Source organism: Caretta caretta, chromosome 5 (assembly GCF_965140235.1).
Source record: "Caretta caretta isolate rCarCar2 chromosome 5, rCarCar1.hap1, whole genome shotgun sequence".
NCBI lineage: Eukaryota > Metazoa > Chordata > Testudines > Cheloniidae > Caretta > Caretta caretta.
This window is the reverse complement of record NC_134210.1, coordinates 136,194,097-136,217,870: the sequence shown is the minus strand read 5'-3', so window position 1 is coordinate 136,217,870 and position 23,774 is coordinate 136,194,097. Positions and strand designations below refer to the sequence as shown.

The following is a 23,774-nucleotide window of genomic DNA, read 5'->3' as shown; positions in this document are numbered from 1 at the left end:
CTTGTGCAGGACTTTCAGTCTTAGAGTCCAAGGCCAGAAGGGATCATTAGATCCCTAGTCTGACTGCCTGTATGATGCAAGCCAGATACCCAGATAACCTCCAGTAACAGCAATAGGAACAGTGAACTAACTGTCCTGCGTGTGGCTAGAACATAGATCTCTTATAGATGTAGACAAATAATTGTCCATTTCAAGTAAATGGAATAGAAAAAAATTACTGGTGTTACTTCCAATATATTTGCCTTTTAGCCCTGCCTATGTCCCTCTCCAAACAACACGACTGGCTTGAGCATATGCCATGATTCAAAAATAGATTGGCTATCGTGCACACATTGAGAAGCTTAAAGAAGTTGAGAAAAATGCATTAGTTGTGATGAAAGGGCACCTCTCTCGCGCTGAAGGGTGCCAGTGAAGTGTCTCTGAGATCTGGCACATAGATATTAACACGGCGTCTCTGTCTAGTTTTTGATCCCAGCCCTGTGCGATGCTGAAAGGCAGCACACTCCCTGGAGCATAACTGTTTCTAGAGTCAAGAGAGACAAGGTGGGTGAAGCATCAGAGGGCGTCGCTGTGTTAGTTTGGATCTGTAAAGCGGCAAAGAGTCCTGGGGTACCATATAGACTAACAGACGTATTGGAGCATAAGCTTTCATCTTTTGCTGGATCAGCTTTACCTCACTCACCTTGTCTCTCTAATACTCTGGGACCAACCTGGCTACAACAACACTGCAAGAAACAATGGATGATCTCTAAAGTCAACGTCAGTTGGTGTGTGCAGGTGCAGCAGAAAGGTTTGAACTTTTCTCCATGCCTCAAGCAATGGATTGCTGTGCATTTGAAATAAGGATAGATACTGACCTAAGGAGTGTTAATACTTACCTGCTGGGCTTGCTATGACTTTGTTCATGTTTCTGTGATGGCAGAGCGTTCTATTTACAGCTGCTATGCAACTGCAAATAACAGATTATGATCCAAGCTAAAATAATGAACTGTCATTAATTCCCCTCAAATCATTTTTGTATATATATGTAACATGCTTGAAAATCAGACCATACTGGTGACTGAGTCAGCTTTTCTACAACCGGTAATAACATGCTCAGCTAACTATACTAAATGTTATCCCTGAAGTTGCTCCGCAGATCCCCTTTGCAGTATAGCATAAATGGCAGTTTAGAGTGCAGCTCTCCAGACTGAGCCGTGCAAGACCACACGCCTCTCTCAAATGGTGGCGTAAATACCCAGCCATCCCTAGCTCGTGAAGTTGGTATTTTATTGCACTAAGGATGCACTGCGTACATGCATATATTTTGTTTGCCCATATAGTGATACTAGTGTGGGGTGGGGATGAAGCTGGTTGCCTCTGCATTATGTACTTTCATCAGCCAGAATGCTCCTTTCATCCAACCTGTTAGTTTCACAAGTTGGGTGCATTTGCATAACTTGGAAAGTCATAAGTTAGTGGTGTGTGGTCGTTTCTAATAAATGGTCACGGGTTGCTCTAAGCTTCATATGTTAATTTATTTTTTGTATTAGCGTGTTCAGTATCTTGTTTAAAATATGGGATTTCAGTCCTACGCACATAGCAGTGGTTACTGCTCATTGTAATTATCTTATATCACATGATAGCTTTTCAGAGGCCTTTGAAAAATGACTTGTGGTCTTGGGCTAGTTGCTAGTGAGCAGATATCCACATCACAGTGATGATAGCACCACTGGAACTAATCTCCAATGGTTAGTGTCCCTGGCAACGAAGGCGAGCACTGCCCGGTCATGGGGACTGAACTATACCATAGGGCATTTCACATATGCTCTAAAATTAACCTGCACATAAATTAGCTAGTCAGTCTTTTAAAATATGCCCCCTTCGCGAAGAGTTAAACAGACATCGTGCCAATATACTGAGTATACAAACCCGAGAGAGGTGCAGTTCATGCTCTGCAAGTCTCTCCTTTACAGCAGGGCAGTGATTAGCAGTAGTAACTGACGTGACCTAATTTTCAGCTAAAATGTTTGCCTTCTCCTGTGCTGAAGTCTAAACGTGAACAAGTCTCAACATGATCTGCACGTCTCTGAACCATTATGCCCATAACACAGAGAACTGTCCGTGCACTACGCCACGAGGGGGCGAGGGGAAAGCTGTGTCGGGGGCGGTTACAGAAATGTGGGTGCTTTGACAGAAGTAGAGGAGGAAAAAACGTTCTTATTTCTCTGCTGTCTTGACAATTGCTTTTCTCTCTTTCTTGTCTGTCCTTCCCTTTGCATCCATCCTTCCTTTTTTTTTCTTCTTTTTTTTTCCTTCTAGTGAGGAAATTTTATCTTTACTTGTTAATCGTGTCTATAGCAAAGCAGTCACTGAAGCAAGGAAAATTACTGTGTGATCTGCTTCTTGCACTCCAGCTACGTGCTCTTCTGTACTCTGCATCTCATAGAAAGAGAGAGGAGCGCTGACCCTTACTGCTGCTGCACTGGTAATGTCAAACTTCTTCCTTTCAGTGCAATGCAATTCAGGCATGAATCCATTGCATCTTCACCATTCAATTCTTGGCTGTCTGAAATGCACCAGATTAATGTTGGACTGAAGTCAGAAAAACGGTATTTGTAAAGTGTCCGGGGTATAACCAGAGCCAGTGGAAAACTGGAGCGGGGATGGAAAATGCAGAGCAGCAGTTTTATGGTCTATTGTTTTTTTTAAATCTCGTCTTTTTTTAAACTGCTCCCAATGTAAATGGATACATTTTTGCCAATCCCAGTTAATGAGGCAATTACCTGTCTTCAGTGGAACATATACCGTCAACACACTTGTGACCCTGACCTTTGGCCTGTTCACCTCAATGAAGTGTGAACTTAATTTGGGCCATCCACATGCCAACATCTATTAAAATGGATAAATAAACGTGCAGCTGTGCCTTGCCTGTGGGAGATAAAAAAGATCTTACAATGAACAATTGATTAGGAGAGCTGGAGCTTGCAAGGTCCGTCTGATGTTTTGCATCTACACACAACAGTCTTGCCATGTAATCTACAAGCACTGGTCATAGTGTGTTGCAACACCTGGGGTGAGGTCTTCAGGTCAGGTCTACCTGACCTAGCCCAATCAACAATGGAAGCCACATGTGTCATTACCCCACCAGCTTATCTGGTTCTCCAGACTACATCCCACAATGCCATACCTCATGTTTAGAAAGCCCCGGGGCATTATGGGGTAGGCACTCCAGGAGTTGTAGAATGCACCAGTAGGCCTGTGAGTGAGATGACCATCCATTTCATGTAACCCCCTGAAAGCACTTTCCTCCTTTGGTGCCCACATTCCTGGGATTAGGCAGTCTTTAAAAACACTGGGGCAAATTCTTTGCAGGTAAAACTCAAGTGACCAGTTTGGGTGTCACCTCAGTCACTCTCTCCAGGATGGGAACTCTGCATACTTGTTCCATATGTAATTCTCCTGCCCCACTACTTGGCTCCTCCCAGTCAGTATACTCAGTTTATCCCCCCTCCGGGAGGAAGGGCAGTACTGTTATCCCCATTGCTATAGATGAGGAACTTCCCTGTGGTCACACCAGGAGTGTGTGGCAGAGCAGGGGATTGAAGCTGGGTCTCCTGAGTCCCAGGTTAGCACCTCAGCCACTGAACCAGCCTTCGCCTCCTAGAGCCCTCACTTGACTTGGCTGCTGAGTGTAACTACAGCCACCGTTACCCCTTGTTGCTGCTTTACTGAGCTAACACATTCACCCTAAAGTGGGTAGAGGGATTGGGGAGGATTAGAAAATTCCCTGCAAATTTAAGTTGTTTTTCCAGCAATTTCCCACTGGCTCTGGCTATGTCCTGTGACTGCATGTGTGGTACATTGTGTGATATCTGACTCTGCTCGTGTGTGGGTGTTGTGTTTTTACATGTTATCTCATAGGGCAGGATGGAGCTGCTGGGCTATTTTAGAAAGAATCAATAGAAATGCTGCCTAGCTCCTGTTTGCCAGTTTGCTGGGTCACTCTGCTTGTGGGTTAGTGTACAGCAGAGGCAGATGCTGTTGTGAAAAGGAGCTTTCTGTTCTCTCCTATGGGTACCGAGAAGAAAAATAATGAAGAGACTCTCCTGTGAGGAGGCTGCTCAGAACAGCCATCACCTGTGGTTGGGAGCAACAGCAATTTCTCTCCTTTGAATGTGTGCTGGAAGGCAGTTGTGTAAGGCACCCACGGCAGTTGGTTATTCCAGTTTAACTGAGTTTATCTTCTGACCTTCGATCTGGAAAGCAGCTGACAGCTGTGTGGCCTGTACGTGTCCACGGCACTCCGTTCCCTGCATCCTGCCGATGGTGCACTCAGCTGCTAGTCAAATAATGGACATTTCTGTGCCACGCTCTGTTCCTGGTGTTTTTCTGTTAAGGAATCTATTTTACTCACTGCAGCAATGTTGTGGCTGCTGCTGGCTGCCTGGCACCAAGGGCTGAGGAGATGATATTCCTAGTGAGTAACATATGGTGTGGACTAGAAACACGCTGGATGCTTCAGTACTCCTAGAGAAATAATCAAATACATGTAGATTTAGACTGGGGCTTCCAAAGAAGTGTCTGGGAGTCACTGTGGATAGTTCTCTGAAAACATCAGCTCAGTGTGCAGCGGCAGTCAACAAAGTGAACAGAATGATGGGAATCATTAAGAAAGGGATAGATAATAAGACAGACAATATCATATTCCCTCTATATAGATCCACGGTACGCCCACACCTTGAATACTGCATGCAGATGTGGTCGCCCCATCTCAACAAAGGTATACTGGAACTGAAAAAGGTTCAGGAATGGGAATCAACAGAAATGATTAAGGATATGGAACAGCTTCCGTATGAGGAGAGATTAAATAGACTGGGACCGTTCAGTTTAGAAAACAGACAGCTAAGCGGGGGATATGACAGAGGTCTGTAAAATCATGACTGGTGTGGAGAAAGTGAATAGAAAATGTTATTTACCCCTTCACTTAACACAAGAACTAGGGGTCACCCAATGAAATTAATTAGCAGCAGATTTAAAACAAACAGAAGGAAGTATTTCTTCACACAACGCACAGTCAACCTCCGGAACTCGTTGCCAGAGAATGTTATGAAAGCCAAGACTATAAGAGAGTTCAGAAAAGAACTAGATCAGTTCATGGAGGATAGGTCCATCAATGGCTATTAGCCAGGATTGGCAGGGACACAACTCCATGCTGTGGGTGTCCCTAGCCTCTGACTGCCAGAAGCTGGGAATGGGCAACGGGATGGATCACTTAATGATTCCCTGTCTGTTCATTCCCTCTGGGGCACCTGGCACCAGCCACTGTTGGTAGACAGGAGACTGGGCTGGATGGGCTATTGGTCTGACCCAGTGTGGCCGTTCTTATGTCTCTTTGGGAGTTAGGCTACCTGAGCATTAACGCCTTGATCCCACAGACGCTTACACGCAAGCAGGCCTGTCACAGTCCGGTCCAGAATGTCTCTCCCTGTGCGGCTGGTGAAGAAGCACCCTTGGTAACGTGGCGATCATTCTGCTTTGGTGTTCAGGGACGAGAGTATCCTGCACTCCCCAGGCTGACACCTCGGGCTTGGAGCGATGAGAAGGGAGCAGTAGGTGAAGTGTATGTTAGCCTTCCCCCTCTGAAACCTGCCTCCAAACCCAAAGGAGGTGGGTTTCAGATGTGTTTGGAGGCTTCCACTGGTCCCTTCGTGTGAGGAGTAAGCTGCTGCGTGGGGGGGTCTGTGGAATCCTGCCGGGTGCTCCTGGGGAGTCAGCAGAGATGGTAGGCTGGATTTCCAGAGGTGCCAAAGGGGCTAGGCGTCCAAACGCCACAGATGGCCAGTGGGATTGGATGTCCAAATCCCCAAGACTTCTCTAAACCCCCCAACGTTAATGTTTAACACAGGCAAGCCCCCCGCAACACTGAGGGGGTCTCTCACCCCTGCAGTAAGCCCGGTGCCCAGAGCCTTACCCTCTCCCAGAGGTGCTGCCATCTCGGAGCTCTAGAGCACGTCTACACTGCACAGCTCTTGTGTTTCCAAGCCTGCACTTGAGCCACTGCATTGCAAAGCTGCATTTACAGTTGCTAGACCCAGGTCTCTCAGTTGTGCAGCCCTTCTGACTCAGGTCTGCAGCTTGAGCTGTGTCCAAGCTGCAAAAGCACAGGGCTTGGACCCAAATCACAGCAGTCCTTGGGCACTGACACCCCTGCCCCTCCCCAGCAGGGTTCTAGGACTTGGGTCTTGAGTGCTTGCTGACCCGAGTCAGACTGATTGGTGTGTGGACAGAAGTCGGGGCTTGGGCTCAAACCTGAGTCAGAACCTGGGTGTAGTGTCTAGTGTAGACGTACCCCAGAAGGGGGTTCTGCGCAGAAACTTGAACCTGGATGTACATATGCTTCCTACTTTCAGTAGACATCAGAAGCTGAAGATGGCAATTATGCCTCAGTTCACTTCCCACAGGGGGTTGCTGGTTCCTTCCCAGGGTCTGATGGCTCTGCATACTTTCAGTGCCGCTGCTGGCCGGTGTCACGGGCAGTCGGCATCTCCTGGCTTAGAAGAGGTTTTTCTAAACAAAATGAAGCCTCCTGTTGCTTTCCTCCGAAGGCTCCCGCCAGGCTCGCAGTTGGCAACAGCCTTCGGAGCCTGTGGGACAGAGGCTGGCCTCCCTGCCCTTGGGCCCCTCCAGGAGCTTCAGATCACAGCTTGCCTCTAAGACGTTCAGAGCAGGTCACTCCAGTTTCTCCAGCAGAGCTGCTCCCTTGGAACGCTACCGGGCTGAGTCTAGTCTGACTACACTCTCCTCTCCGAGCTAGATAGGCTTCCAACCTGCCGCCGAGCAGGGAAGAGGAGTTTTCTGGGGACTCCTTTCCTTCCCTCTGCTATGACAGGGATGGCAGAGTTGCCCACGTTAATTACAGGGTGCTCTTCTTCCTGAAGTGACAAAGAAGCGAAGGTGTTCTCTGGACATCTACAGGGCCCTTAGGGTCTATCTACACTTGCCCCTTCCTCAGCGAGAGCTTACTGCTGCTCCTTTGTTAGTGGTCTCCATGTAGAAGGTAGAGCCTCAACGGTTGTGGTAGACTAATGCACATGGTCCAGTTGGGCCATATTTCCTTCCCAGTGAAAGCGCCAGGTTCTCTTCTGGCATGGTGTCTCCATCCTAGTGCCTGCACAGGAGGCATGTGTGTTGCTGTGGAAGTTAGCTATTTGGCAGGCCCCACAGGATTAGCATTCCAGCCTCCACGGGTGAGACTAATGGCTACAGATCCTTCAGTGCAGTCTCTATAAGCCACAGCTAGATCAAGTGTCAAGCGGTTTGTCTGGGGGTAGCTGAGTCACAGAAGCAAAAGGGATTTCTTCTCTAACTCTTCTGTTTGTGGCCTCAGTCCCCACCATGTGAATGACCACTCTACCGTCTGAGGGATTCTCTTGGTACAGATTTGCCTCTCTCGTGTTAATTGACGGGCCATTAACACGGACAGCACTTCTTATTCAGTTTGGCTGGGCAAGTTCTAAGTCCTAGGGTGATGAAGAAGGGGAAGTCTTTATTTGCATAAGGCTGCCAGCTTTCTGCCCTGTATAGGAAGGGTTACCACCTGCCTGGCTGTGAATCTGCCTTGTGTGCTGCTGAGACCCGCTGGGATGGTCCGTTCACTCATGCAGGGAAAAGGGGAAAGACAATCCCCTTGAGGTTTGCATGGTGACACATTCTGCACGGGTGTTCACTGCCTGTCGTCCTTCGGACCTGAAGGGGTTTGCATACCCAGAGGACAGGCAAATAAATAAGCAAAAATGGTAACGTTAGCAAGAGTGCCATCTGTTTGCCACCTGCTGAAACGTCAGAAGTAATGGACCGTGCTACGGCTGGAAGCGAGATCTCAGTGGGGCTAACGGAGCCCCACACAGACACGTTGCAAACACACCGTGCGTGGAAGCTAGCTACACAGCAGCACCTGGCTGAGCCCAGGGCACAGTAGCATTCCCCTGGGGGGGAGGTTTCTTTTGCCAGGAGGAAGAGGATATTATTTATTCATTTAGTACAGATTCAGGGCCCAGCTTTGGTAGCCTTTGTTACACTGAATGGTACCATTGAAGCCAACGAGAGCACTCCTAGAGCAAGGGGATACTAAACCAGAGAAAGGGTATTAGAATCTGGCCCTGTTTTTTTTTTTATTATTCTGCTTTTACCAAGCCTCGTCCCACCACCATCACCAAAAATAAATCAGGAGAGAGAGTACAAAACTCAGTGAATTTCCTACTTCTGTATTTTTCCTTTTGAAAGCGTTGGGATTAGTTTGAGGCTAAACCCTTCAGCAGCTCATGGGATACTGGGAAATTTAAATCTGTTACTCCAGCCCTGACGGTGCTTCTAAATTGTCACCAGTTAAGAAACGCACAGCCCTTTTTAACAACAAATAAACAAAAAACCTCTGTGTACTCCTTCCTGTTCTGATCGCAGCTGTATCGCCCTGGCTGTGTCCTTGCTGGGGCAGGGGTTCAGAAGCTTTTCCATACCAGGGATCGTGTCTTGGGAACAGCTTCCCCTCCCATTGATGCTCACACAGCCCCCCTTCCATTCGCAGTCATACAACGTCCTTGTGGCAAGTACAGCAGTTGCCTATGGGAGGGACCCATCCCACCAGGAAAGGGCTGGGTAGATTTTAGCCACTGGAAACGAGGACCCAGCACCATGTGCCTAGAGAACTCTCCATGGACCATGTACAAGTGCATTTTAGCCTTCTAGGGCTCTGTGGATCACAGCCTGCGCGTGCTGCCGCAAGGACCCCTGCAGTCCTCCAAGCTGCAGCAAAGCCAAGGGCTGTGTCTGAGTCGGAGGAGTCTGGCTGTAATAACAGTCTCATCAGAGAAACCGCCACTGCCTCTAGGGTCCACAGACCCGTCTGAATCGACATCGAGAGGGTCTAGGCATAAAGCATAGAGGGAAAACACCAAATGGATTAAATGCTTGTTGTCTGTGTCCTGGGCATGGATGTGCTTGTCCAGCTGAGCAGATGGCAGTTCAAGCTTGCAGTGGTGAGGGTGGTCTGACCCGGTTGAGAACTTCTGTGTCCCAGCCAGGCAGCAATCTCTGTTTTCAGTTCAATCAACAGCTTGTTTCCTAAACCCTTACTCTGGAGAGTGACTTAAAAAACACCCTGAGTTGATAAGGGTCCTAAATCTAACTCAAAAGGCCTCGAACTGGACTGCCATGTAAGAATTGCAGGAAGTTGGAGGTTGGTGGTTGAAGTTGCTCCTAAAAATAAAGGCTTAGGGAGCATAAATCCGAGTGAGAGGCCTTCTTCACCTAGTTCATTACTGGAACAGTGAAGAAAGTGTAGGAAAAATGGAGTTCTCCATCTATGACATAACCATCAGAAACAGCTTGAGCAATGATAAGCTGGCCCCCGAGATGGGAGTGGTTTTTAGGCATTTTATCCTGCAGCGATCCTAAGCAACTCCTTGCACAGCACTGGAGTGACAGCCTCCTGGCAAATACACAGCCCTCTGAACTGGTGTCTGACTCTCACCTGGCCAGGCAGTCCCTCTTTAAGAGGATGTCTGCGTCTGTGGCTAGAGCTCAGCCCTTCCATTTATTTGGATTCCATTTCCTATTTGTATCTGATTTGTTTTTAATCTCTAAATTAGATGACAGAAGTACCTCACTGCTGCTTAATGCACTTCTCTACCCTTCCCCTACCCCATCCCACCCTCCACGCTCAGTTCACTTTCTGTTGCTCAAGGATCGGCAGAACCACTTTTGCATGGTTGGGGTCTACCTGTTAGGCCTTGTCTTCGTGAGAAAATTGCATTTAACTAACCTGGCTTAGAAACGAACTTTGTGAAATCAGTGAAACCGGCAGCTGGTATTTCAGGTTCAGGAAGCCTCCCGTTGACTTAGCTTGAGTTGGCTCCTCAGCGAAGTCGATGGTAACGGCTCCCACGGCAGTCACGCAGGCCAGTGCACGCCGTTGACTTTAGGGGGAGCTCAGAGAGGCCAATGCTTGTGAAAAACCCAGGCCTGTACCTGTGTAACTGTCCTTCAGTTTTGCACGACTAAAGTAGCTGCAGGATTTAGTGAATGAAACATGGTTCCTAAGAGCCAGATCCATTATCCCGTTCGGATTAATGATTTACCGGGCAGATTATTTATTAGCCAAGCAGAGGGGCCAATCGGAGAGTAAACTGGGAACCTTTAAGCTTCCGTTCCTTGTTCCTCAGCACAGGCTCAACCTGCGTTCCAGACGTGCTGCTCTGTGGTTGATGCTTGCTGCCCTGTAGATGGAGGTAAATGACTTTCAGCAAAGCTGCAGATGCCCTTAGCTTTGCGGTAATAGCCAAGTGCATGGGGGAATTCACTGGAACCCAGGAGAGAAGGGGTTGGGGTGTGGCCACTGTCTGGACCTCTTTGACTGATAGTATTCTAAGGGTCCAAGGCTCTTTCCAGAATGGCAAAACTTTCAGTCGTCTTCAGGGGTGGGTCACTTCTGCCGCCCATTGCTCCTTTTGCCTGTTCCCCTTACAGGTTTTGGGCTCCAAGCCAGTGGTGCAGGATCAGGCCCTTTATGAGGAACAACAAACCTTACCCTCAAACAGGGGATATGTAAGAATGGTGCATAATAGTTTCAAAAGTGTCTAAGTGACTTAGGAACCAAGTCCCAGTTTCTGAGTCACTTCTGTTCTTGTGGAAGTGATGCTTGTGTGTGTAGCCAAGCAGTCGTCTCCCCAGACTCTGAGATGGATGGAGGTAACGTGTGGGGCAGTGCCAGAGGCTCCCACCCCAGCTGGTGTCCAGGTTTAGACCCCCGCTGAAGGAGCTGTCTGCTGTATTGTACAGGCTTTTGCCAGGTGCGAATTGCCATCGTGCCAAGCGCTGGTGGTATTCTCCTGACGGTGCCCCTGAGCGGCACTGTCAGGAGATACTTTGCTGGTCCCCTCGATAGGGTGTGCTTGCTAAGGCCAGCTCTACGCTACCGACTCCTGCCAGCACACATCCATTGGTCAGGGATGTGAAGGGGAGTGATCCCTGGCCAGCAGAAGCCCCATGTGCAGACACAGTTATACCGGCAAACCAGCGTAGCTTGTTTGGCTTTTGCCATAACCAGTACAAAAGTAGCTTTGCCGGTATAGCTGTCTCCACGCTAGGGGCATTTGGCCAGCACAGCATACCGGTATTCCTAGGCTGGCAGCACGCTCCTTATGTAGACACGGCCTGTCAGCCCCACGTCACACAGCACTTACGAATGTGCTGATCCCTCTCCAGCAGAGCACTTCGCTTTACGCGCATGGCTCACTCTCATCAAGCCCATGTGTGTGCTCAGAGGTAGCACGTGAATAAGTGCTTGGCTGAGTTGGCTTTGGGGATGTGCCCAGGGTCCCATAGGGGAGAGCCAGGAGAGAACCCAGTGTCTTCACCACAAAGCCATCCTTCCTCTCACCCCCTTTGGTCACCCAGTCTTCACCAGAGGGCAGAAGCACCTCCAAGGCCTGGGGAGAGGTTTCACACCCTAGTAGCTATCTAGGTAGGTTGTTCTTTCATGTGCTTCTAGAACCATTAGTCTTTTCCCAAGACACCTCCTCCCACTCAAACCAAGAGGAGCTTTTCTGAGATTCTGCCCAAACTTCTCCCCTGAGGAGGGTTTTTAGCACAAGCTGAACCCCAGAAAGGAAGGTCACTTGTTTAATTTGAGATACCACAAGATACCTCTGCTGGGTGACATTCTGTACATGAAGGCAGTGTCCGGTGCAGAGCTAGGGAGATTTCATAGATCACCTTCCCTCTAATACCCACACAAGGTTGATGGGGTTCACCTATGCGATGGGATGGTGTAGAGAGTGAAGTGGGGATGACCTGTGCTTCTAGGAGCTCATGTATCAGTAACTGGTAGGACGAATGGAGTGTTGTCCAACTCTGGTTATTCTGTTGTCTACCATTTCAGCTTTCCCTCATGTCTGTGAACTGCTACACTTAGATTCAGCTGCCCAGAAAATACAGTATTTGGGCAAAGAAGTTTTGGGGCATCAGTGTCCAGCTCCGTAGATGGATTGTAGCGCTAGTCATATTCCATCAACCACGCTGTGAGGGCTCAGGGGGACTTTGACTCTGTTGGTGGCAGTGGAGGTCCAGTGTGACGCTTTGGTAACAGGTAAGAAATGGACAGTGTATACTAACCGCCTTAAGGTGCTTAATTGTTTTTATTTGTTTTAAATTAGGATGGAGAAGAAACCTTTAATCGTGCTAAACTTCTGAACGTAGGCTTTGAAGAAGCTTTGAAAGAATATGACTATGATTGCTTTGTATTTAGTGATGTAGACCTAATTCCAATGGACGACAGGAACATCTACAAGTGTTACAGCCAGCCACGGCACCTTTCTGTATCGATGGATAAGTTTGGATTTCGGTGAGAGCTCTTTTCAATGGACCGTTTGTTACTCATCTGTATTTTAGCCTTCCATGCCTATGGCAGAGTGGCACCATCTCCAGTATAAACCTCATATTGAAGGCCTGGAAAAATCACTCCTGGCTGCAATTTGTCACAGTGTAGGTGGAACAAAAGGTTTGTCTGCAGGAGAGATTAGGTAACTGTTCTTAAAAGTTTTCAAATATCAGTCACAGGAGTAGAAAAAATAGAAGGTGATCTTTTTCAGATTTTTTTGTACTCATCCGGTAGCTGCTGATCTTATCCCGTATCAATTAAAGCAACCAGTAAACACCAGTCTGCCTCCATTTAAGGCAGTGGGATTGCTCCTGCCTAAGTCCCGGGTGAATTTGGCCCTCTGTATTTAGCATTGTGGTAGCAAAGTTTGTCAGGATTTCTGGGCCAGGAGGTTTTCCAGAATGGCTACCCCTGGGATATTGGAAAATCTCAGTAACACTCTGCTGTGAGGAGAGTGTGTTCCTCGCAGGCCAGCAGTCACCATGCCTGCTCTTGGGGACAAGGATCTGATCATCTTGGCCATATCAGCTTATTCATCATGACCTGTGTGGCAGGGAAGCCCTGTGGATATTTGCACCTAGAAATGGCTGCATGGTAGAATTTTCAGGCATTAACATATGGGATGAGGCATTGTGGTTATGGTGGGTGAGATCAGGGAAGACGGCACCAAAAAAGAAACGCTAAATTTGTCTGTGCTCCACCTAATGTATGAACACACACACATCCAGCCCTGCTAGTCATTCCAGTGACAGCCCCCATTCCCTCCCCTCCCCTCCCCAGTCCAGTCCTGCTAGTTATTCCAGGGATATGCCTCTTCCTAGCCACCATCACCCCAGCCGTCTGCTTATTCACCCTGCAGGGAGAATGTGCCTTTTAGCAGACCTTGTTAGGAAACGGGCAAAGGCTCGTTTTTAAATACTGCCCTTGGAAGCCTGTTCTAAACTTGGTTATAACAAGCCCATTTGGAGCCCTGCCCCTGGGCCCTAGAGGACATTGCTTTTGACTGGGCTACGCTGTACAAACGCTGCCAATATACCCTTCATGGGCTCTTGCACCTTTTCTCCAGATCCATAGGAGTGAGCCAGGCTACTCAGCCACTGACTGCTCCCTGGAGCAGGGGGGATGGGGCCGTGACCCCCACAGCCAGACTCACTGGCCAGGGTGGTCGAGTGAGGGCTAGGCATGGGGTAGTAACTTACTGCTGATCCAGGCCAGCATCATCACTAGCCCTACCCTGGGAGACCAAGCAGAAGCTGGGAGTCACAGTGTCTGTGGGAGTAGGTCGAGCGGTGCCGTGTATGCACCCCTTTGCTCAGGGCTGTGTCTGATGGCACCGTCTGGCCCTGGCTTCTCAGTAACAAGCCTGGTGCACTAACAAAGCTCTTTTCCCCCTTGCAGTTTACCCTACAATCAGTATTTCGGAGGTGTGTCTGCTTTAAGCAAGGAGCAATTCATAAAAATCAATGGATTTCCTAATAATTACTGGGGCTGGGGTGGCGAAGATGACGACATTTATAACAGGTAAGACCCAAGCTGGAACGTGCTTGGCCAGATTTCCTGCCACTGTTGCTGTGCAGCTAGAAGCCTCTGCTAGCCTTGGCCCTCAGCGCTGTTCTCCCTGTCTGTGTGGGACTTATGACCCCCTCGAGCAATGCTTAAAGCCGCTGGCTTTCGCTGGCGCTGTGTCTGCAGCCCGGCATGCTAGAGCTTTCCCTCTTCTCTCACTCTGTGGGCAGGGCCTCGCCAGAGGTGCATTGGAGTGGCCAGAGAGGAGTGAGGAGTGTGTCTGCTGTAAATAGCACTTCCAGCGGAAGAGCTCTTCAGGAATCCTCCTGGGGAGACGCTAGCTGGGAGCATCCGTCCATTCCAGCTCCCGTGTCCTATGGTTGGGGTGGGTTGAGGGGCTGCACGGAGCTCCTTGCTGGCTAGGGCTGTGTTTGCTGCCCACCACAGCCATTAGCTCTTCGCCATCTCTGCCCCTGCAGCACAGCCCTCGTAGGGAAGTGGAGGTGGTGATGGAGTCTCCCCTCTGGTGCAGGGTTCTGATTTCACAGCAAGTCGGAGAAGGTGAGCTGGGAGCTGGAGCTGCCCTTCATGCACACACCCAGATAGCCGCGCTGACAGTGCCCGTGTTCATTTCCCCTCCTCATCCAGAGGAACTGTCACGGTGCAGGCTGATACAAATGCAGAGCTCCAACCTGGTGCTGTGTGGGTCTGCAGCCAAGGGAGGCCCTGGAGCATGGGGCGCCCTGCTCACTGTTTGTGCTGGCTCCCAGCCAAAGCAAGCTGGGGCAGGGAGGAGCAGCCAGCACCCAGTGGCAGAGGGGTGCTCTGAGCTCTCTGAGCAGTTTGCTGGTGGTGCTGATCTCGGTGTGAGGCCTGAGAGAGGCCAGGGCCATGGGTCAGCAGCAGCAAGATTCCTTCTGTCTTCCAGAATCTGTTTTCTCCTCACTTGCTATGTTCGGTGATTCCTACCCAGTGCTGGGGACAGGGGAGCTGGGAAGGCCAGGCTTCCTGCAGAGAGGCACCTCAATCCAACCCCCAAGTCACTCGGTCAGGAAACTCTCTACAGCTCAAGGTGGGGTGGGGAGAAGAGCTGCAGGGCACTGGCTTGGGGGGTCTGTTCAGCATGCCATGGCAAGTTCTCTGCATGTGGGAGAAGTGAGGAACCTCACCTGCATGATAGGAACACAGTCGATCTGAAACCCGGCCCAGTGTGGAATCTTGCAGTTCCAGTTCACAGGGAACGGTGTCTGTCAGCAAAATGTAAGCAGCTGCAAAATAGTAAAGTGTAAAATAGAACCCTAAAAATTCCAGGAATGAGCGTAAAATACCCTGGAAACCAGCCCAGGGAGCTATTTGCACAGTGCAGCTTGTGCTTATTTTTTACAATTTTTTTCCACGCTGAGAGCAGACCAGTAGGGTTTGGAAATCTCCGGTGTTTTGATTTTTCAGTTCATACATGAAAGGTTTTGCTAATCTCTGTTTAATCTGAAATGTTTCTCTACCCCTTGGCCTTGTAATAGGCTTTTATACTTTCCCTGAGTTTATGAAACAACTTCACACACGTGTTGGCTGAGACATCTGTAAATGTTAGGGTTTACCTGTTTAAAAAAAGCAAAACCAACTTTGCATGATGTCACCTGCTTAAAGGAAAATTATATTCCCTTTGTAAAATGCTCCGACATCTGTGGCTGGAACCTGTTACAGAAGAGCTAGAGAGCATTAGAAAAGGGAGAGGGAGGCAGTGGTATAAAATCTGAAATCATAGAATCATGGAAACATTGGGCCGGAAGGGACCTCAGGAGGTCACCAAATCCAGTCCCTGCACTGAGGCAGGACCAACCCTGAGAGGTGTTTGTCCAGCCTGTTCTTAAACACTTCCAGTGCTGGGGATTCCACCACCTCCCTCTGAAGCCTGTTCCAGAGCTGAACTACCCTGAGAGTTAAAATTTTCTGTAGCTTTTGACTCAATGTAGGAACAGCAAAGAGAACACAGGAAAGGGCCAGCTGACCAGTGTTAGAAAAGCTTGCTCTAGGGTCACATTTCCTGAGTGGCAAGAGCCCTGTCTGGTTTCAGAGTAACAGCCGTGTTAGTCTGTATTCACAAAAAGAAAAGGAGGACTTGTGGCACTTAGAGACTAACCAATTTATCTGAGCATAAATAAATTCATTTGAGCCCTGTCTGTCACATTCAATGGTACCCGAGTAAAGGTGAGCTGCATTTAGGCTACACTGGTAATACTTAGGTTGCCAGAACACTTTACAGCTTGAAAGCACTTTCCCACCATTTTGGTAGGAGCACAGAATATCTTCCACCAGAAGGTGTAAAACTATATCTACGTATTGCACATAGTGTCTAACCACAAAACTTCCCCCAGCCCCCAAGGATGGGCAGAAACAAACCAGCTTTAGTCCCACGCTCCGATTTCATAAGATGCAGAGTTAAAGGCTGGAGCACTAGTTCTGGGAGTTTCAAACAATCGCAGCACACTCCCGATTATTCGAGCAGCACGGGGGACTCCAATTTTATTCAGGTAATTGGGAGTTTGGATAATGGAAAGGGCATGAGCAGCAGGGAGCCCCTCTGCAGTCACGGCCCCGCTCACTCCTTCCCATGAGAGCGGGGCTGAGTGGCCGCAAGAATCATTCTTCAGCAGCGTGGCCTCCCCCACAGCCAGGGTCTCTGCTCCGTTCTCCGGATGTGCGTTGTTCCCCGCTGGGGACCGAAGATGGGATTCAGATAACGCAATGGCGTTCTGTTCAGATGGCAGTTGGGTTTTGGCAAATCAGGAGCATCCTGTAGGTGTGTGTGTGTACGGAATAGTACGGGTGGAACAGACAAGTGAGAGAGTGCTGTGGGAAGGTAATGGAGAGCCAGTTAAGGTGGGAAGAAATGGAGACGGGTGGATCCTATGGGGTGCTGAGCATCCCCAACTTCCTCTGGAGTCTGTGGGAGCTGACAGCACTTGGCACCCTACAGGATTGAACCCGTAGGCGTTAGCCGGGTGTAGGAGTTCAGAATAGGAGGCCAGAGGGTAAGAGCAGAGTTCCAGTACTGACCGCCTGGGGCACTTCTGCAGAGATGCTGTTGCGCCATCTGGACGGGGAGTAGTTTTGGCAGCTAAGAAGGCAGTTGTCAGTGGGTGGCCCAAACTAAAGAATAGTGTGGCTGCCGACCCTGCTAAATGGCATTTAAGGACCCCCCCACACACACACAAACACACCACAATTTAACTTCCTTCTGCAAGGAGAGAGACGGTATCGTTAACCCCATACTGCAAATTCGTCTTCTGCGTGAATCTAGCAGGCAGCACTGCAGCTTGGTTCAAACCTTTCCGCTTTCTCACGGCGTTGCCTGATCAGCGGGATTGCAAATGGCAGAGTTGGAAGTGACCTGGGCCGTTGCTTTGGCTCAGGAAGCTTTACCATTGGATCAGCAGAAATGTGCGGACGATGGAGTTTTTCAGTTCACTGCCAGTTCCAAAAAACTGGGGGAAAAAATTGTTTTGGGTCAACCCAAAACCAACATTTTTTGGAATTTTAAGTGAATCAGTCAGAAGACCTTGTATTGGGTCACACAAAGTGTTTAATTTCAAACAAGGAGAGGGAGGGAATATCTTTTATTGGATCAGCTTCTGTTGGGGGGAGACAAGCCTTCGAGTCACACAGAGCTCCTCTTCAGATCTGGGAAAGGTACTCAGAGGGCACATCTACAAAGCAACTAGACACCCGTGGCTGGCCCGTGTCAGCCGACTCAGGCTCGTGGGGCTCAGGCTGTGGGGCTCTTTCATTGCTGGGTAGATTCTGGCCTCGGGCTGGAGCCTGGGCTCAAGGACACTGTGGGGCTTTAGGGTCTCTCTCTCTCACCCAGTGACCATTCATGACATTCATTTTGACATTTCCAGAACTGTTTTTCTTTTTCTCTGACTGAAACAATTGGCACAAATTTGTGAAATGTTTTGGTTGCCCTGAATCTGCATTTTTGGGCCAAAAAAAGAAAGCTTTAGGTAGAAGTGGCTTTAACTGGGTACTCAGGTACTTATTAGGAATAATAGCAGCCTCTTGATTTGTTTACTTTCACAGGCTGGTTTTTAAAGGTATGAGAATATCTCGCCCAGATGCTGTAATTGGGAAGTGCCGAATGATTCGCCATTCAAGAGACCATAAAAATGAACCCAACCCTCAGAGGTGTGTCCATCTCACTTCACCTTCTTGACACGTTAGACATGCTCTCAAGGCTGATAGTTCCGGATTATCCCGCTTTCCCCTTACTATGTAGAGGTCTGATCACATAAGTTACTTTACTCAGTGGGCCGAGTGTTCACACAGTTATTGTACCTAACCTGATGGAACGTGCTGGGCTATCCAGATGCAGGATTAACTTTGTACACTTTGATTATTTCAATCCAGGGGTGGCCAAACTTACTGACCCTCCAAGCCGCATATGACCATCTTCAGAAATTCGAGTGCCGGGATGCACCTGCCAGCTCGGGGCTTCACCCCTGTGGGAAGGAGAGGGTCTGGGGCTTCAGTCCTACAGAAAGGTCCTGCCAGGGCTCAGGGTTTCAGCCCTGCTCCTGCTGAAGCCCTGAGCCATGGCAGGTGTGCCCAGCGGGGCTGAAGCCCTGAGACCCCTCTCCCCACTGGGCAGAAGCCTCTAGCCCCACCACAGCAGGGCAGAAGCCCCAAGCTTTCCCTCCCCCAGTCTGGTAGGTGGAGAATGGGGTGGGGGGGCATAGGGGACGCTGTGAGCTGCACTTTAATTCTAAAAGAGCTGCATGTGGCTCGCAAGCCATAAAGTTTGGTCACCCCTGTTTTAATCCTTTCTTGTGGCCATTGAGCTGTGATGCGGGTGGGTGCAATATACTGCTTGCAATTCAAAGTCATTACAACGTTAATATTACAATATTGCATCCTTTTATTTTCACAGGTTTGACAGAATTGCTCACACAAGGGAGACCATGAATTCTGATGGCTTAAATACGCTGTCATACAAGGTAGTGAAAACGGATAAATACCCACTGTATACAAAAATCACAGTGGATGTTGGCTCACCAAAGAAATAGTGTTGAAGAGGCAGACGTGAAGACTTAGAAGCTACCAGGGATATCTGATCCGTAGGATTTTTATATGTACTGTTTTTTACTACAGTCAGAATGAACAAGAAGGCCGCATTCAGCTATGCAAAGTTTTTCCCGGTCTGCTGGACAAGTGAGACTTCTTAATCCCAAACTCGGCTTTACACAACTTTCTAGCTCTACGGTATTTTTGTAAGTTTGGAAACTGTAAATAAGAGTTGTAAATATTTACATTGCCAGAAAACTCTGGATATTATGTATTCGCTGCAGTGCTCCCCACACAAATATTTTATTCAAATGTTATTGTTCACAAACAAATGATGAATCAGCAATTACTACCCGTATTATTTCTTCCATATGTTAAATTAGGTAGACGAGAACACCGCGTTAAATTCTTCGCTGTTGTTACTTTATGAAGGACTGGAAAATGCTGCTAAAATTGTACACGTTTATACTTCGTCTTCGACTTTTTGTTAGTGGAGGCCAGTATCATTTAGTCTTGTCTCATGTCAACCAAAACAAACACTTTTTTCTTTAATTTTATGCAGAGCAAGTTTTGGAAAAATTGATCTTACAAAATCTGTAACAGCAACAGCTTTTATTATTTCAGAGGAGATTTTAATAAGGCCCCAGCCCTCCAGCGAGCGCTGTATAGACAGGACATTTAGGCTTGGTGGGAGCTGCCCAGGACGGTGTAAATATGATGATTGGTGCAAGAAGTGCTGTCTCCAGGTGACCTGCATGGAAAGATGTCTCTTGCTCGATAGAGCAGTGCCAGATGCATTCTATTTTTAATAAAGGCAAATTGGTTGTAATTATGGGCTGAAACTATAGTCTTTTTAATTAAAATTTACTGACATTTGTTTACTTTCGTAAGAGCTTTTCGCACCATTTAAATACCATATAAATTTCACAAAAACAAAATGCATTTTTCTTACTGTTGTACATAAAACTTGAATTCACTGTTCCTTTTGTTTTGTGATATTTTAAGATGCAGTGAGAGAAATTTGGTTTTTAAAAGAGACGTATGTTAATACCTTGATTAAACTAGGATGTAGCATAATTGTTAAATGAGGCTTAAAAATAGTCTGTTATCACAATGACAGGTTCTTATGGTGCTTCATGATGTGTGAGCCATGGATTAAGTTTGCGCTACGTATTTGTCCATGAAATCTCTTGCGTTCTTTAATGCTTTAATACTGACAGGACAGTAAAGATCAGGCTTACTTTGCTGATCTGAAGCCTATGCTAAAAGTGTGTCTAAGATGTGAGAAAGTGTTCCAGGTCCCTACGCGTTTGTAACTTCCGCAGCCACTGAGGAGTGTACACTTTCTTGTTCACAGCATTTTTAAACTGCAGATAGGCAACAGTGCCATCCTATATACCTTGCCTTTCCGCTTTATGACATGATGAAAACCCCTTCAGCATTATGGCATTTAGAGCAGGTCAGAATTTCACCTCAAAGCATGGACATCTCAGCATTGTTTGTGAACTTTTTGCCACCTTTCCGCCAGCTCAATCTAAAATGACTTATGCTAATTGGGCCTGATCCAAAACTCTCAGGAGTCAGTGTGAGGGTTAGTAGGAGCTCTGGATCAGGCCTGCGGGGTTACTCCTGCATCTAGGTGTGTTTACCTGGAGAGTAGAAGTGGAGCTTAAGTCCCATTTGTTTTACACAAGGAAGGAAGGGGCTGATCTAAAGATGGGGGGGAGGGCTGTTTTATTTAAATGTGCTTTTTGGCCACTGGCTATGGCTGAAGTCATGGACAGAAGCCCCAGTAACCCCATGGGGTGCCTGGGGGGGGTGCCTGCCCTTCAGTCTGATTTGTAAGGGCTTGTCTACCAACACAAGTTAAAGTGAAGCCAGTGTGGACACTCTCTTACCTGTTTGGAACTGGCTCTGTTGGTTTAGTTTACACCTGTACACCTACCAACACAAGCCAAACCTATGTGAGAGTGTCCACACACCAAGGTGCACCAAATCTGTATACGATCACACCTTTAGTTAACCAGGACAGCTCTGGCTTCTGATCAGTACGAGGGAGAACCACTTCTTGGCAGCATTGTTTGGAACTAAGACCTGATCTGCCATTGCAGGATCCTCACCTAAGAGCCAGCCTGCAAACACCTGCTCTTGGGTGTAATTGTACTCATGCTAGGAATTGCATTACAAAGTTACTGATGTCTTGGCAGAGATGCAGTAGCATGTAGCTTAGATCCCTTCCAGAATCTGGGTTAATTTTCTCTCTGCAAAACCCACACACATGCAGCAGCATTGATTAGTAGCCAAACGTGGCCTGGGATTTTCAGAGGAGTCTAAGGAGTGTGGCCCTCAGCTCCCACTGAATGCCAGGGTAGTATGGGAACCAAACTCAGCTGAGGCTCTTCGGAAAATCCCAGAATCTTTGTGCGTCTCTCCCCCCGCCACACACACACCCCCCATCTGCCCCCTTCTCCTGTCAACTGAAACATCTGAATCTTCAGAGATTTGTTTAATCCTCTAGCTGCCCAACCTTTGCAAAGACACAATATATTGCATTTGATTGTTTTGCCTTACTAATATATGAAGATCAGGAAAATTTCTACAGAAAGCTTTCATATTTTAAATCTCAAAGAATGGAATTAATGTAAGTAGTAACGTTCTGGCTGTTAGCATTAGAGATTTCTACAAATGTGCCTTAAAAGGAAAAGGGGAAGGAAACCTTGAACAAACAGAACAGCATGTATCATATCAGACACTTACGAGTTCCCATGGGCTGCTGATTTACTTTTCCTTTACTAATATTTAAAACGGTAAACTATTTAAGAAAAGTTTTTAAAAGACAGAATCTTCCCCCTCCTTTCTTAATATGTGTAACCCTGTGGTGCTGGGCCAGGATTTCACCAGGGTGAGTTCTCATGCAAAGTACATCTATCTAACTGTGAAATTTCTTCTCAATTTGACCAGTCCATGAAATCCAGTCATTATTCTCTCTAGGATTTTCAGGGACCTTAGCAGTAAACAAATATGTAACTCAGAAATGAATTTTGACTGAATCTTAGTTTGTGGTGGGTCCTATTCAGATGTCGATGGTAACGCTCACTGAAGTGATCATCTGTAAAATGGGCAAAATTTAAAACACATAACCGGATATAAAACAAATGCAGATACCTAATTTCATCATAACAATTGTTTTTTAGAATACTAAGCATTCTGTTATGTGGCCTTTTATCATGTGGCCTTTGCTCATTTGCTGGACTGTGTAGAGGTTTTCAGAATGTTTTCCATAAATGATTTTGCTTTGCACTTTTATCACTCGTATTATTTCCACATGTAAAAGCTGAGGTCCCTATGTTCATGTTCACGTCCACGTCAAATAAAGTATTTTCAGTCTTTACAGGTAGTGATATTACTTGAAGAAATGTATTTTGTCTGTCTCTTCCATAGCTACTCTGTCCAGTTGCAGGCCACCCCGGGTTTCCAGTTTAAACTCCTCTGCACAGGTTCTACCCCCTTCCTCCTGCCAACAGTAATGGACTGAGTGAGGGATGGGCCTTGCAGCCTTCAGCACCCTATTGTGGGCTCTGTTGGGCCTATAAGCAGGGTCTTCCACTGAGGAGGTTTGGGAGTCAGAATTAGGGTTGTCAAGCGATTAAAAAAAATTAATCGTGCAATTAAACAATAATAGATACCATTTATTTAAATATTTTGGATATTTTCTACCTTTTCAAATATATTGATTTCAGTGACAACACAGAATACAAAGTGTACAGTGCTCACTTTATATTTTTATTACAAATATTTGCACTGTAAAAAACAAAAGAAATAATATTTTTCAATTCACCTCAAACAAGTACTGTAGGGCAATCTCTTTATCATGTTCAATATCTTCATAAATGATCTGGAGGATGGTGTGGATTGCACTCTCAGCAAATTTGCGGATGATACTAAACTGGGAGGAGTGGTAGATACGCTGGAGGGGAGGGATAGGATACAGAAGGACCTAGACAAATTGGAGGATTGGGCCAAAAGAAATCTGATGAGGTTCAATAAGGATAAGTGCAGGGTCCTGCACTTAGGACGGAAGAACCCAATGCACAGCTACAGACTAGGGACCGAATGGCTAGGCAGCAGTTCTGCGGAAAAGGACCTAGGGGTGACAGTGGACGAGAAGCTGGATATGAGTCAGCAGTGTGCCCTTGTTGCCAAGAAGGCCAATGGCATTTTGGGATGTATAAGTAGGGGCATAGCAAGCAGATCGAGGGACGTGATCGTTCCCCTCTATTCGACATTGGTGAGGCCTCATCTGGAGTACTGTGTCCAGTTTTGGGCCCCACACTTCAAGAAGGATGTGGATAAATTGGAGAGAGTCCAGCGAAGGGCAACAAAAATGATTAGGGGTCTGGAACACATGAGTTATGAGGAGAGGCTGAGGGAGCTGGGATTGTTTAGCCTGCAGAAGAGAAGAATGAGGGGGGATTTGATAGCTGCTTTCAACTACCTGAAAGGGGGTTCCAAAGAGGATGGCTCTAGACTGTTCTCAATGGTAGCAGATGACAGAACGAGGAGTAATGGTCTCAAGTTGCAGTGGGGGAGGTTTAGATTGGATATTAGGAAAAACTTTTTCACTAAGAGGGTGGTGAAACACTGGAATGCGTTACCTAGGGAGGTGGTAGAATCTCCTTCCTTAGAGGTTTTTAAGGTCAGGCTTGACAAAGCCCTGGCTGGGATGATTTAACTGGGAATTGGTCCTGCTTCGAGCAGGGGGTTGGACTAGATGACCTTCTGGGGTCCC

General features: G+C 47.5%; 1 protein-coding gene across 1 annotated transcript in view; it reads left to right on the top strand.

The window, feature by feature from the left end:
* Positions 1 to 22,376, top strand: part of B4GALT1 (beta-1,4-galactosyltransferase 1) — a 57,419-nt gene extending 35,043 nt beyond the window's left edge. The window contains exons 3-6 of the mRNA XM_048849746.2: positions 12,195 to 12,382; positions 13,817 to 13,939; positions 18,005 to 18,109; positions 18,852 to 22,376. Of these exons, the coding sequence (XP_048705703.2) occupies positions 12,195 to 12,382; positions 13,817 to 13,939; positions 18,005 to 18,109; positions 18,852 to 18,987 (552 nt within the window). The 3' untranslated portion in view covers positions 18,988 to 22,376. The remainder of the gene's footprint in view (positions 1 to 12,194; positions 12,383 to 13,816; positions 13,940 to 18,004; positions 18,110 to 18,851) is intronic.
* The last annotated feature ends 1,398 nt before the right edge of the window (positions 22,377 to 23,774 follow it).